General features: G+C 40.3%; 1 protein-coding gene and 1 non-coding gene across 2 annotated transcripts; both read left to right on the top strand.

Annotated features, from left to right (window-relative positions):
• The first annotated feature begins 203 nt into the window (after window positions 1-203).
• Window positions 204-11,574, top strand: ZNF317 (zinc finger protein 317). Its single transcript, XM_054562026.1, has 7 exons — window positions 204-413; window positions 5,373-5,497; window positions 6,015-6,154; window positions 6,629-6,755; window positions 7,268-7,363; window positions 7,854-7,939; window positions 8,420-11,574. The coding sequence occupies exons 2-7, from the start codon at window positions 5,467-5,469 to the stop codon at window positions 9,737-9,739; spliced, it is 1,800 nt and encodes a 599-aa protein (XP_054418001.1). The 5' UTR covers window positions 204-413; window positions 5,373-5,466; the 3' UTR covers window positions 9,740-11,574.
• A 542-nt stretch (window positions 11,575-12,116) lies between these two features.
• LOC129061598 (small Cajal body-specific RNA 24) lies at window positions 12,117-12,246 on the top strand. Its single transcript, XR_008528201.1, has one exon. It is a non-coding gene; the product is annotated as a small Cajal body-specific RNA 24 (non-coding RNA).
• The last annotated feature ends 375 nt before the right edge of the window (window positions 12,247-12,621 follow it).

Genomic DNA, 12,621 nt, shown 5'->3' on the forward strand with positions numbered 1-12,621 from the left:
TAAGAAGCCTGAGAACTGAGTCCTGAGACTCTCAAACAATCAGAAGTTGGGGAAATGTGTTTATTTATTATGTCATCAGAATAGCATTTATTATGTCAGCAGAATCCACCTGGGAACCGCGGCCACGCCCCCTAAGCTCTAGAACTACATTTTCCAGAATGCTTTCCGCTCAATGTTTCCGGGTTAGAGCAGCCAATGAAGTCCCGCGTGATTTAGAAGGCGGAAGTGGAGCGGAAGCCATTATCCTCCGGAGGGGATCGGTTCTCCATACATGGGCCGTGGAGAGCTCCTCTATGGTTTTCTCCCAGCTGTTAGTGACATTCCGCGTCACCCTACCAGATCCGACCGTCCCTTTGAACTTGTCGATCCTTTGACGGCAGCTTCCACGACCTCCGCTACCCCTGCTCAGTCCGGTAAGCCCCGCTTTCCTCGTTTAACCCTTTACCGCCGGTCTTCCAGAGAACACGAGAGGCCCTCAAGGCAAGGAGGAGTTGGGGGAAGGGGGTGCGAGGGCCGGGACCTGGGACAGGGAAGCCAGGGAGCCGGACGAGGAGTGTGTTTTAGATCTTATGATTAGCGATATAAAACGCTGGTGAAACGAGGACTGAAATTTAGGACCGTATTTAGCGACCAGGGGCAGGCACTGGTGATCTGGTCAAAAAACAAAACAAAACAACAAAACAGACGCTGTAGGGTGGAGAAGGGAAAGCGCGGCCGAATAAGTTTAGGACGTTATGGTGGCTTAGGAATTGGAGACTGCGAGGATAAATTACTTTCCTTTTGCTTTGGTTGTCAATTTCCTTTTGAGGTCAGTTTTGTCTAATACTAGAAAACTAGGCACACTGATTTTCTTTTGGCAGCATTTATCTTGAATGTCTTTTATACTTAAACTTTTTGGTACACTTGTCTATTTTTATGTTACTAAGTTTATTTGACTCTTATGTACCATAAATAGCCTATAACTAGATTTAAAAATTCACTTCAACATTGTTACTTAACTTGAAAGTTGGTCCATTAATGGTTATTGTGATTACTAACATTTTGCATTGATTTTTACCATCTTACTCGGTTCTTTTTATTTATCCTTCTACTATAGCACGTATGTGCAAAAAAAAAAGTGTGAAAACATGTGAACACAATTAAAAGGACAACAGTAAAGCAAATCCACAAATCAGGCCAAGAAATGATTATAAAACCTCAGAAACCTTTGTGCTCCTAAATTGCATTTTCCTCTTCCCTCAAGATTTTCTCTGTGGATTTTACTATTTATATGTTTTCTCACAAATATATTTCTGTATTTTAGTAATTATTTGTGAATGGACTCATGCTCTTAAGTATTTTCGGTCACATCCTATTTTCCATATTGATGCAACTACACATTGTAATTTAGCAATTTCTAAATATCTTGTAGATGAAGTTCATACACCTACCAATTCGTTCTTAGGTACCTTGTGGCTTACATTTTAAGAGTCAGTTTACAAAGTTCCACCTACAGGGGTTTTGTTTTCAGGTTGTGCTGAATATTAATTTTGAAAATAGTGACATTATTATGCCATTGAATCTTACAATTAATCAGATTTTATCTATTTACATCTTCTTTGTCTTTTAGTAAGGTTTTATGAATACCAACCAAGAAAGAATTGAAGGGTTGCTGGGGTCTTTTGGTTAGATTTATTCCTGGGGGGGGGAAGGGGGGAGGGAGAGAGAGAGACTGTGTCGTGCGTGCTTTGAAATTATGTTTTTTGTCCAACAGCTTTGTATATTGAATTTGAATTCTGCAAAGTTGCTAAAGTATTTTAGTCTCTTAATTTTTGTGTAGTGTTTTTAGATGGGTTTTACGGACAATTTTATCTGTAAAGATGAATAAGTAAGTATTTATAAATATTTTTTATTACACTTTAAAAAAAATTCTTTGCTGAAATAGCTGGGGACTTCTGGTAGTACTGAATGGAATTTGGATAGGAGACAGTCCTGTTTTAGACTTTAAGGGGAATGAACTTTAATTCTTGCTGGAGGCTTTTTAAAGATTGAATTTGTTATGTCAGGAAGACGCCCTTCTTTTCCTAGTTCAAGAGCTTTTCTCTTTTCTCATCAACAGTTATAGCTTTTTACAATCCTGCCCCTCCCCTCCCCCTGCCCCAAGTATCTAGTTTAAATGTTTGTTGAATTTCAAGCACCTTAAATGAAGTCTGGCCTCCTGGCCTGTGGAAGGTGCTATTACTGTTTGTGTATGGAGTCAGTGAGTGAATAATATGGTTTTCTTAACTTGTCTGATAGTGCAATGAATTATACCAACGGCGTTTTCTAGTGTTGCATTAAATATGCATTGGAAAATAACTTACTTGGAAAGGATACTTAGTATTGTACCTTTTTTGGCCTCCATTAGCTAAGTTTTCTTTGGTGATTTGGATGTATGTTTGAGTGAAATTGGCTTGTAATTGTCCTTTCCTTTTCAGATTTATGCCAGCCTTATAAAATGGGGTGGCACTCTTCCTTTTTTTCTACATGTTGGATTATTTTGCCTAAGAATAGAGTGACTACTAGTTCCATGAAGGGAGCTGTACCAGGAAAAGTATTTGGATCTGGAGTTTTCTTTGTAGGAATTTATTGTTTTAATTTTAATTATTTAATTTGAAAGAGAAGGGAAGGGAGTGAGAAAGAGGGGGAAAGGAATATCGATGTAAGAGAGAAACATCGATTGGTTGCCTTTCCTATGACCAGGAATCAAACCTGCAACCCAGGCATGTGCCCAGACGTGGTCAACACTTGTTATCTCTTGTCTTCTTGATAATAGCCATTCTATTAGGTGTAAGGTGGTATCTCATGATTTTGATTAGCATTTCCCTGATGACTAGTGATGTTGAGCATCTCTCAGGTGCCTGCTGGCAACTTGTATGTCTTTGGAAAAATGTCTCTTTGGGTCCTCTGCTCAATTTTTAATTGGATTGTATGTTTTTTTGCTATTGAGTTGTATGAGGGTTTTTTTAAAAACATATATATTATTTGGTTATTAACCTGTTGTCAATGATTTACAAGTATTTTCTCCCATATAGTAGGTTGCCTATTCATTTTGTTGATGGTTTCCTTTGCTGTACAGAAGCTTTTTTAGTTTGATGTAGTCTCACTTGTTTATTTTTGCTTTTGTTGTCAAATTCAAAAAAACCATTGCCAAGACCTTTGTCAAAGAGCTTACTGCCTGTTTTCTTCAAGCACTTTTACGATTTCAGTTTTTACTGTCAAATGTTTAGTCTATTTTGAGTTAATTTTTGTGTATAGTGTAAGATAGTGGTTCCGTTTTATTCTTTTGCATGAGGCTGCCTAGTTTTCCCAGCACCATGTATTGAAGAGACTGTCCTTTCTGTGTTGTTTAATCTTGGCTCATTTGTCGTAAATTAATTGACCATGTATGTGTGGACTTATTTCGGAGCCCTCAATTCTGTTTCCTTGATCTATGTGTCTGTTTTTATGCCAACCTATTCATTTTCTTAATGATCTTATTTGATGATTAAAAATTTTTCATTTTGGTAAAGTTTACTGATTTTTTTTTTTTTTTCCATCTAGTTCTATTTGTGCCTAGTCTAAAATGTTGTATAATTCAAGGTCGTCTTAGTCTCTGGATTTTATTTTCTGGTGTTTGATTCATCTCAAACAGATTTTTTAAATTCAGACTTTTGTGTTTGCAGTGATAATCGAAGTCAAAGTTCCTTTTTTCCCATTGAGTCTTTCAGCATCATTTATTAAAAAGACTGCTGTCCTTTTTTGTTTTATAAGTGAATAATATTGTGATAACTGTGTATCGTGCCAGATGGGTACTAGACTTATCACACAGATCACTTCATAAGTTACATGTGTCTGAACACAATGTTGTACCCCTGAAACTAATATTAACGTCAACTATAATTTTAAAATAATTTTTTTAAAAAGACTGCTTTCCCTATTGAATTGCTTTGTTCTGTTATTGAAAATTATGTGACTCTGCACTTGTAAGTCTGTTTCTTATTCTATTCTGTCCTATTGACCTATCCACCCATACTTATTTCAGTAACTCTTCATTACTGTGGTAAAGTTTGTAATATGAATTACCGAAGTTTTTCTTTCTTAACATTGTCTGGCTCTTCTATACCTTTTGCATTTTGATACACATTTTAGATTTGGATTATCAATTTCTGAAAAAAGGCTGCTGCGATTTTGCTAGGGCCTGTATTGTATCTGTAGATGAATTTGGGCAACGTGGATACTTTAATAATGACTCTTGTAGTCCATGAAAATAATATTCCTCCCCACTTATTTAGATCTTTTAGTTTTTTCAGCAGTGTTTAAGTTTTTATTGTCAAGGTGTTACATAGCTTTTGATTTATTCCTAGGTAATTTATATATTTTATGCTCTCATATATGGAATTGTTTTTTGTTTTCCAGTTCTTTGCTGAGATACTTTTTTTTTTTTCTGGTCGTGATTACTGTGAAAGGAATAAAAAATATGCTGAAAGTAATGGTAATTGTACGACAGTACTTTTTTCAGAAAAAAATGTTGAGATTTTTACTTGGTAATTGGGAGATTGGAAAATTGGATTGTCTAGTATGCTTTTCTTTAGTGTAGGTACTCCTTTTGGGGGTAGCAGCTTTGAGATTCAACGGTTACTGGTTGTATGCCTGCTGGTCTTTCCATCTCCCTTCAGGGAAGAGACAGAGATGGTTGCTGATTTGGGGTTGTAATAGGCAGAGGGGTTAAAGGAGTGGAGAAGTGATGGACTGTGGTGAATCTCGGCTTGATAGGTAGGACAGTGAGAAGAAGAGTTTGCTGTTAGGGAGCAGGATGGCAGAAGCATGAGTTCCCTGGAATCTTCTCTAAAGTGAAAGTTCATGCAAGAAGAATGTTGTGTAGGAGTTCTGTCCAGAGAGCATATTTCGAAATCAGTGTCTGCAAGGTAAAGTTGATAACTAGGAATGGCAAGGCCTGTGCCTTAGCCCACAGTTGTGTATGTTGGTGTGGAGCATGGGGCCAAACAGCATTGGAGGCTGGAACATGTAGTTCTAGGTGGCCCATCCTCATGGATACTAGAACCATCCAAAACCATAGCAAACATAGAAGTTGAAGAACAGAAGTCTGGGGACCAAGTGTTTAATAAGTGAGGGAGTTTAACAGTTATACTTGGTGACAGATTACTTGGGAGAATGAATCTGAATCTTACTTGAAGCAAGTCAAGGTTCTCCACCACGTTGCCTGGAGGTTTTGCCTAAGTAAGATAAAGACGTGGGATCAGACAGAACTTGCTGCTTAAGAGAGGAAATGCTGGAAAGCAGAAATCAGAATTGTCCTGTGAGCAGGAAAAGGAAGCCTTGACATCTTGTAATCCATTTCTCGTTTACCCCAGAGGCCTGCTTGAAGAGTCCCATGAAAGCGAGAGAGTAGCTTTCTGATGCCAGTGCCCCGTTGTTCAGGCAAACCCGTTGTTGTTCTCACAGGATATGGCGGCTGTTGATTTCTCTCCCACGTGTGGTAAGTTCTTGGGTGAAGAACACCCTCAGAAATCAAACTTAAGTGACCGCTGCCACTTCACCATGGATGGGGGAAGGCTGCCGGCAGGGTGGATGAACTAGAAAGCGGTGGGAGCAAAGTCCTGGGCGGCTTCCCAAGTGACTGACTCAGGGTCTTTGTGAATTTGGGTGAGGGAGGGAGTGTGTGCAGTTGGTGGGAAAGGAAGAACACTGCTATGGGTAATCTTGCACTATTGCTTTTGTTACTTTGATAAATCTGAGCAAAGCAAAGTAAAAGCTCTACCTCTTAGAGCTTTAATTTCTTCACTTACAAGGTGAGAGTATATATCACTTTCTTTATGGTATGTTGGTCCACCTCTCTTTTTCTTGTCCTTGAGTAGAGCATGGCTGCTGTGGATTGTTAGCGTGTGTGTGTGTGTGTATGTGTGTGTGTGTTGATTGGGAATGTGCATGCACACTTACAGTTTAGTGGTTTGTGTCAGACAAGCTTTAATTCTCATGAATCTTGTCTTCTGTAGGTGTATCCAGCCAGGACCCTGCCCATATCCAGGAGTCAGAATTTCCTCTTGCTTCAAAAGACCATTCTTGTCACCACGATGTGGACCTGTTGGCTTGTAATGGCCTGGAGCCTCATATGCCAACTAATGTTGGTTCCCAGGTACAGCAAAATCTCTGGGGCCCTGAGGTGGGAGAGTCACTTCCTAGAACACTCCCAATATCATGTAATAAAAATTTTTAGATCTTTATTTAGGCTAAATGAGCCAATCAGGGATCAAGAGAAAGAGCCAAAGACTGTGTGTGAGGCTGTCCTGGTATCAGGGTTGTTAGGGAAAACGACTTACATACCAAATGTTTCTCTTATAATATGGTTCAAAGGGCTCAGGCAGGCTAAAAGCGGAGAGAAAGATTTTGGTCTCATGTCAAAATTGCATTTAAAACAATGAGATGGGATGAGGTTACCTCATAGGAAAGAGAAGACCACTGCTGGCTGGCTTCTAGAGTAAATACTGAGATACACCACAACTCTGTACTGAAAATCCTGTGTTTCAAGTCTCACACCCAGTCTTTGGCTCCTGCCATCTTTGAGCATAGGTTGGTTTCTCACTGACCCCAAATGTGTGTTGTATTTCAGGACTCAGTGACTTTTCAGGATGTTGCAGTGGACTTTACTGAGAAGGAGTGGCCCTTGTTGGATTCTTCTCAGAGAAAATTGTACAAAGATGTAATGCTGGAGAACTATAGCAACCTTGCCTCAGTCGGTAAGACCCACACCATTTCTTCATCTATTAATCAAGTGTTTTTAAGTACTTGTTGTGATCTAGGAGCTGGGCGGGGATTTGGAACACAGTTGTGACCTGGTGCCTGCCCTTCTGGCATCTCCCCATGGATATTGAGACCAGTCTGTTGCATTGGCCCATGGAGGTTGTCAAGTGTGTCTGAGCCTGGGTGTAGGTTTCTTTCTTTTTTCCTTTTTGTTGAATTTATTGGGGTGACACTGGTTAACAGAATTACACAGGTTTCAGGTACACATGTGCATAGGTTTCTGAACTAAGAAATTCTCAATCTCTGAGTTAAAAAACCTTTTGAAAGGCAAAATGTGTGGGTATTTGTGGTTTTGTTTTTTATGAAAGCCTTTCCCTATGTCCCTTAGAAATTTGTCACTATCATTTTGCTGCTCCTAAGTCAGTCTTGTCCATCTTCAGAACTCTGACTTCAGGACACGTGTCCTCTGCACGATCCTCCCTCAACATGTGTCTTTCCCCGTGGGTAGGGTGTCAGGTGGGGAAGCCCAGCCTCATCTCCCACTTGGAGCAAGAAGAGGAGCTGAGAACAGAGGAGAGGGGACTTCCCCAAGGCACATGTCCCGGTAAGCACCAGGCAAACACAAGTGCATCTGAGTATTGACTATCCAGTGACTGAGGTGGAGGGGGGTCCGCTAGGAAAGGTCACCCAGGGACATTTGAAAATGCTCGTTGTCTTTCACTGCCCCTCCATTTTCTCACAGATGCTTCAGTATCACTGTCATCGCACCTTTGAATTCGACATGTCCACGTGGACTCTTTCTTCCATCCTTTCGTAGTCAGCATTCCCGATCGCAGTCTTTCTATTATTAATATCCGCCTTTGAAGCATTCCTTAGTGTGCTGACACGAATGTCTACCCCTATCATGGCCAGGTGCCTCTCACAGCCAAATTTTTCAGTCATTTTGACTCGTGTACGTTCTCTTTTCACATTACCTTTTCTTCTTTAAGATTATTTGCAGAAAAAAATTCACCTATTTTTGTCACCTGATTACCACCTTTTTTCTTTTTTTTTAAAAAGAAACACCAGCAAGTTTATCTTCCAATTTGTTTCAGATTGGGAGATTTCATCTAAAACCAAATGGTCCCTCCTCATGCAAGATATTTTTTTTGGGAAGGAAACATCCAGCGGTGTGACAATGGTAAGATTTCCTTGGCATGATTTTGGATCTTTCATATCAGGATATGATTGGGGCAGCGTAAGGTAGAAAAGGAGCTTAAGGAGTAGGCCAGTGGCATTCCCCGGAGCAAGTGTCAGAGATACTGAATATTACCAGTTATTAACCCCAAATTTTTCCACTTAGAGTTCTGATAAGTAAATACCCCTATAACTATTTCAGATATTTCATGTTGGGGCTCAGTTCAAATTTAAACAGCAAAGTCTATGTAAAAAGCTTTGTAACAGTTACAGACATGGAACCTTAGGGCATACATAACATTCACATGTTCTGTTTATTTGATAGAGGCCAAATGGGGCAGGAGCAATACTTTTTCACTGTAAATTATGACATCTTTAGACATAATGATGTGCTTCAATTTATGTCATTTTATGTGGGGATAATTCTTAGGACTGTAAAGAATATTGGAAATGCCTTAGTCAGCACTTATCTTTCAATTAACAGGAAGGAACTCACCTTGGAGAGAAATCCACTGAATATGCCCACCTGTTTGACGTGTTCGGCATGGGTGCTCATCTTACTCAGCAAGTGGGAAGGCACACCAGCAAGAGGCCCTATCACCGCCGGGACTGTGGGGTCGTTTTCAAGAATAGGTCTCATCTAACTCAACATGTAAGCATTTTCAATGGGAGGAAGATGCACGAATGTCATCAGTGCCAAAAAGCCTTCACCACCAGTGCTTCCCTGACACGGCACAGGAGAATTCACACTGGGGAGAAACCCTACGAATGCAGTGCCTGCGGGAAGGCTTTCAATGACCCCTCAGCCCTTAGGAGTCACGCGAGAACTCACCTCACAGAGAAGCCCTTTGACTGCAGTCAGTGTGGAAATGCATTTCGAACCCTCTCCTCCCTGAAGATACACATGAGAGTTCACACTGGGGAGAGACCTTACAAGTGTGATGAGTGTGGGAAGGCGTATGGCAGGAGCTGCCACCTCATTGCACACAAAAGGACCCACACTGGAGAGAGGCCCTATGAATGTCAAGACTGTGGGAAAGCTTTCCAGCATCCCTCACATCTCAAAGAGCACGTCAGGAATCACACTGGGGAGAAACCCTATGAATGCACCCTGTGTGGAAAAGCCTTTCGATGGAAGTCTAATTTTAATTTGCACAAGAAAAACCACATGGTAGAGAAGACATATGAGTGTAAAGAATGCGGAAAATCCTTTGGTGATCTCTTATCACGGAGAAAACACATGCGAATTCATATCGTAAAGAAACCCGTGGAATGTAGGCAGTGTGGAAAAACGTTCAGAAACCAGTCCATCCTTAAGACACACATGAATTCTCACACTGGAGAGAAACCGTACGGGTGCGACCTATGTGGGAAAGCCTTCAGCGCGAGCTCAAACCTGACCGCACACAGGAAAATACACACCCAAGAGAGACGCTATGAATGTGCTGCCTGTGGGAAAGTCTTCAGTGACTATTTATCCCGGAGGAGGCACATGAGCATTCATCTCGTAAAGAAACGTGTTGAATGTAGACAGTGTGGGAAAGCCTTCAGAAACCAGTCAACTCTTAAAACACACATGAGAAGTCACACAGGAGAGAAGCCGTACGAGTGTGATCACTGCGGGAAGGCCTTCAGCATAGGCTCAAACCTTAATGTCCACAGGAGAATACACACTGGAGAGAAGCCGTATGAGTGCTTGGCCTGTGGGAAGGCCTTCAGTGACCATTCATCTCTTCGGAGTCATGTGAAAACTCACCGGGGAGAGAAGCTCTTAGTGTCATCGGTGTGGAAAAGGCTCCAATGACACACCTTTAAGAAACTGGGAGCTCAGACTGAAAGGAAACCCCATAAGTGTGAGGAAGGCAGGAAAGCCTTTCTGAAGTCATCTTACTGGACATAAAGGAATGCGTGAAATTTGGAAGTAATATAGTTTGTGTAATGACTGTGGGAAGATCCGAGTTATTTTCTCATAACTTTGGAGATCTGTGAGAATTTACACTGAGGGAGAAAATGTGTATCTTTGGTGTGGAGAAGCTGTCAGTGTACATTTAACTCTTAACAAACATGACAACTTAAAGAGAGAAATCATAGCCTGGTATTTAATGTTAAAATGACTGTAGTATCACCTGGCACCTTCTGGGCACACTAGTAAGCACACAAGGGAGAATCTGTAAATTCATCAACTGGGCAAACAATTCCTGGTCTCAGTGTATTCCTCATGAGAGAAATAACACAAAGGAGAAGTATCTATAAAATAAGAAACATGGGGAATTCAGTAACGGGTCCGCAAGCTACAGCCAGTTGTCTTGTTAATATATAGTTCTCAAGAATAGTTTACATTTTTAAGGAAGGAAAATAGGTGACAGACTGTATGTGGCCCACAAAGTCTAAAATACTTGCTGTATAGCCCTTTACAGAAAAAATCTGCCAACCTCTATTGCACAGCAGTGGTTCTCAACTGGGGGTAGCTTTGCGCCCCAGGAGACATTTGGCAATTTCTGGAGACAATTTTGGTAATTAAAACTGGGGGAGGAGTTAACCGATGTAGTTGGAAGACATCAAGGATGCCACTAAATATCCTACAGTGCAGAGGAAGGAGCCTCCCAGAACAAAGACTTATGTGCCCCAAAATGTTGATATTGCCAAGGTAGAGAAACCTTGGCGTACATCAGGCCCTCAACTTTTAGGAAACTTGAGCATTTACAGTAGAGTGTCTATTTCAAAAATATCCCTACATGGAGGTGATTTCAGCCACAGCCCCCCACTTGTGCTTATGAGAATTCATTCACCTCCCAATGGAATTTTCTATTTAATAGGAAATTGCATTTGTCTTTCATCATGAACACAGACCATAGCTTATAAGTTTTTAGTGTTTTGTTTTTAAGATCATGCGCTAAATTTCCCTTTATACATACCACAAAAGGTTTGTATGTAGTATTTTTATTATAATTTCATTCTTAATAATGTCTTTAAGACATTCTTAAAGTGAGACATTCTTTGGATGTTTCATTCTTTTCTATTTACTAGTTTTAATGTGTTATTTTTCTTTTGGGTGACTTGACCAGTAGACTCTGTAGAATCTTACGTACTGTGCAATGTGGGTATTTTAGTAAAATACCTTGTTACAGTTTTCTAAATCAAATGCATTGTGATCAAAGCATGATTTCTTTATCACGTGTCCTTTGGGATGTTCCAACCAATGGTGGCATATACTTCTAGTTGCTTCCCCAGTATCTCATCTTCTATATCAAGAAAACCCAATTTTTGTCAGATTAGTAAGGTGTGCTATTTTAAAAATCTCTTAGGTTTTCTTACATCTAGTACAGTCCACATTCCACAACCTGGCCACTAACAGATAAGCAGATGTTACTATATAGGCTCTGAAAATACTCTTGAAAAAGAGGCCATTCCTACCTGGATTCTTCTCCACATGTTTTGTTTCATTTTCTTTCCCCCCCCATTTCTCACTGCAAGATCTAGTAACTAGTGTTAAAAGGTATATTTTGTGACCAGTGAGGATGCAAAACACAGGTTAGAGAGGATCCTGCAGCAAATTCACAGATGATTCTGGCTTCCCCTGTGGCTTCTTTGAGTGTCCGTGCTAGCCCTGGATTTGTTATTTCCAGAGTTCCTATTTAACGTGGAAAAAAATAAAACTGATAAGTGGTTTAAGCTGCTTTGGATGTCTTTTTTTTTTTTTCTGGATGGAGGGAGGGGTCTATATCATCCAGCTGGATGCTGTCTAAACCATTCAGCTGGTCATTGGTGAAGTTGGTTTTTTTTTTTTTTTTTAAGATTTTATTTATTTATTTTTAGAGACATGGGAAGGGAGGGAGAAGGAGATGGAGAGAAACACTGATGTGAGAAGGAAACATCTATCTGTTGTCTCGCACATGCCCCAACCAGGAACTGATCCTGCAACCCAGGAATGTGCCCTTACCGGGAACTGAACCCATGACCTTTTGATTTGCAGTACAACACCCAACCAAGTGAGCCACACCAGTTAGCGCATTATTGAGTTTTTATAACTGCTACATGTGTGGGTATCATCTGCTTATGCTTTTAATTCTTGGATATAAAATTTTTTAAATTTAAAGCCAAGTTTAAAACTTGCATTTCATATCTTTGATCTACTTAGATCAAAGTTTTCATAAAAGTATTAGTTTTCATAAAATGCTGAGTGGACATCTAGTTTTACTTGGTTTCTTCTTAAGGTGAAGAAAACTTTTTGTAAATGTCCTAGAGAAATATAGTAGCTTTCTGTTCACCTTTTGCAATTAAAAAGGGTGGATCGTTCCACTACTGATATAATTACAAAAAAAAAAAACAAAAAACTGCAGAGCAGGTGCCATCAGTTACTTTTGCATATGGAGAATCAGGCTAGAAAGCCTGGGTGACTTGTCTGAGCCCAACATGTTAGCAGGTGATGGTGCTTCTATCTGAACCCTAGTATCTGGTTCCAGATCCATCTTTTATGTCAGGCCTTGTTCTATGCTCCAGGTCTATAGAGTGAATCAGGATCTATGCCTTCACGTTGCTTACATTCTACTTAGGGTTGAGGCACCTGATAAGTGAGTAAATACGTATCTGACGGTGGTCAGGGCAGTGGAGGAAAAATTAAGCATGGTCATGATGAGGAGGGATGTGGGCGTCAGTGGAGCTGTGGGGTGGTTAGGGAAAGCCTTT

This window comes from Pteronotus mesoamericanus, unplaced genomic scaffold (assembly GCF_021234165.1).
Source record: "Pteronotus mesoamericanus isolate MK-2021 breed Mesoamerican mustached bat unplaced genomic scaffold, CSHL_Meso_final scaffold_636, whole genome shotgun sequence".
Taxonomy (NCBI): Eukaryota; Metazoa; Chordata; class Mammalia; order Chiroptera; family Mormoopidae; genus Pteronotus; species Pteronotus mesoamericanus.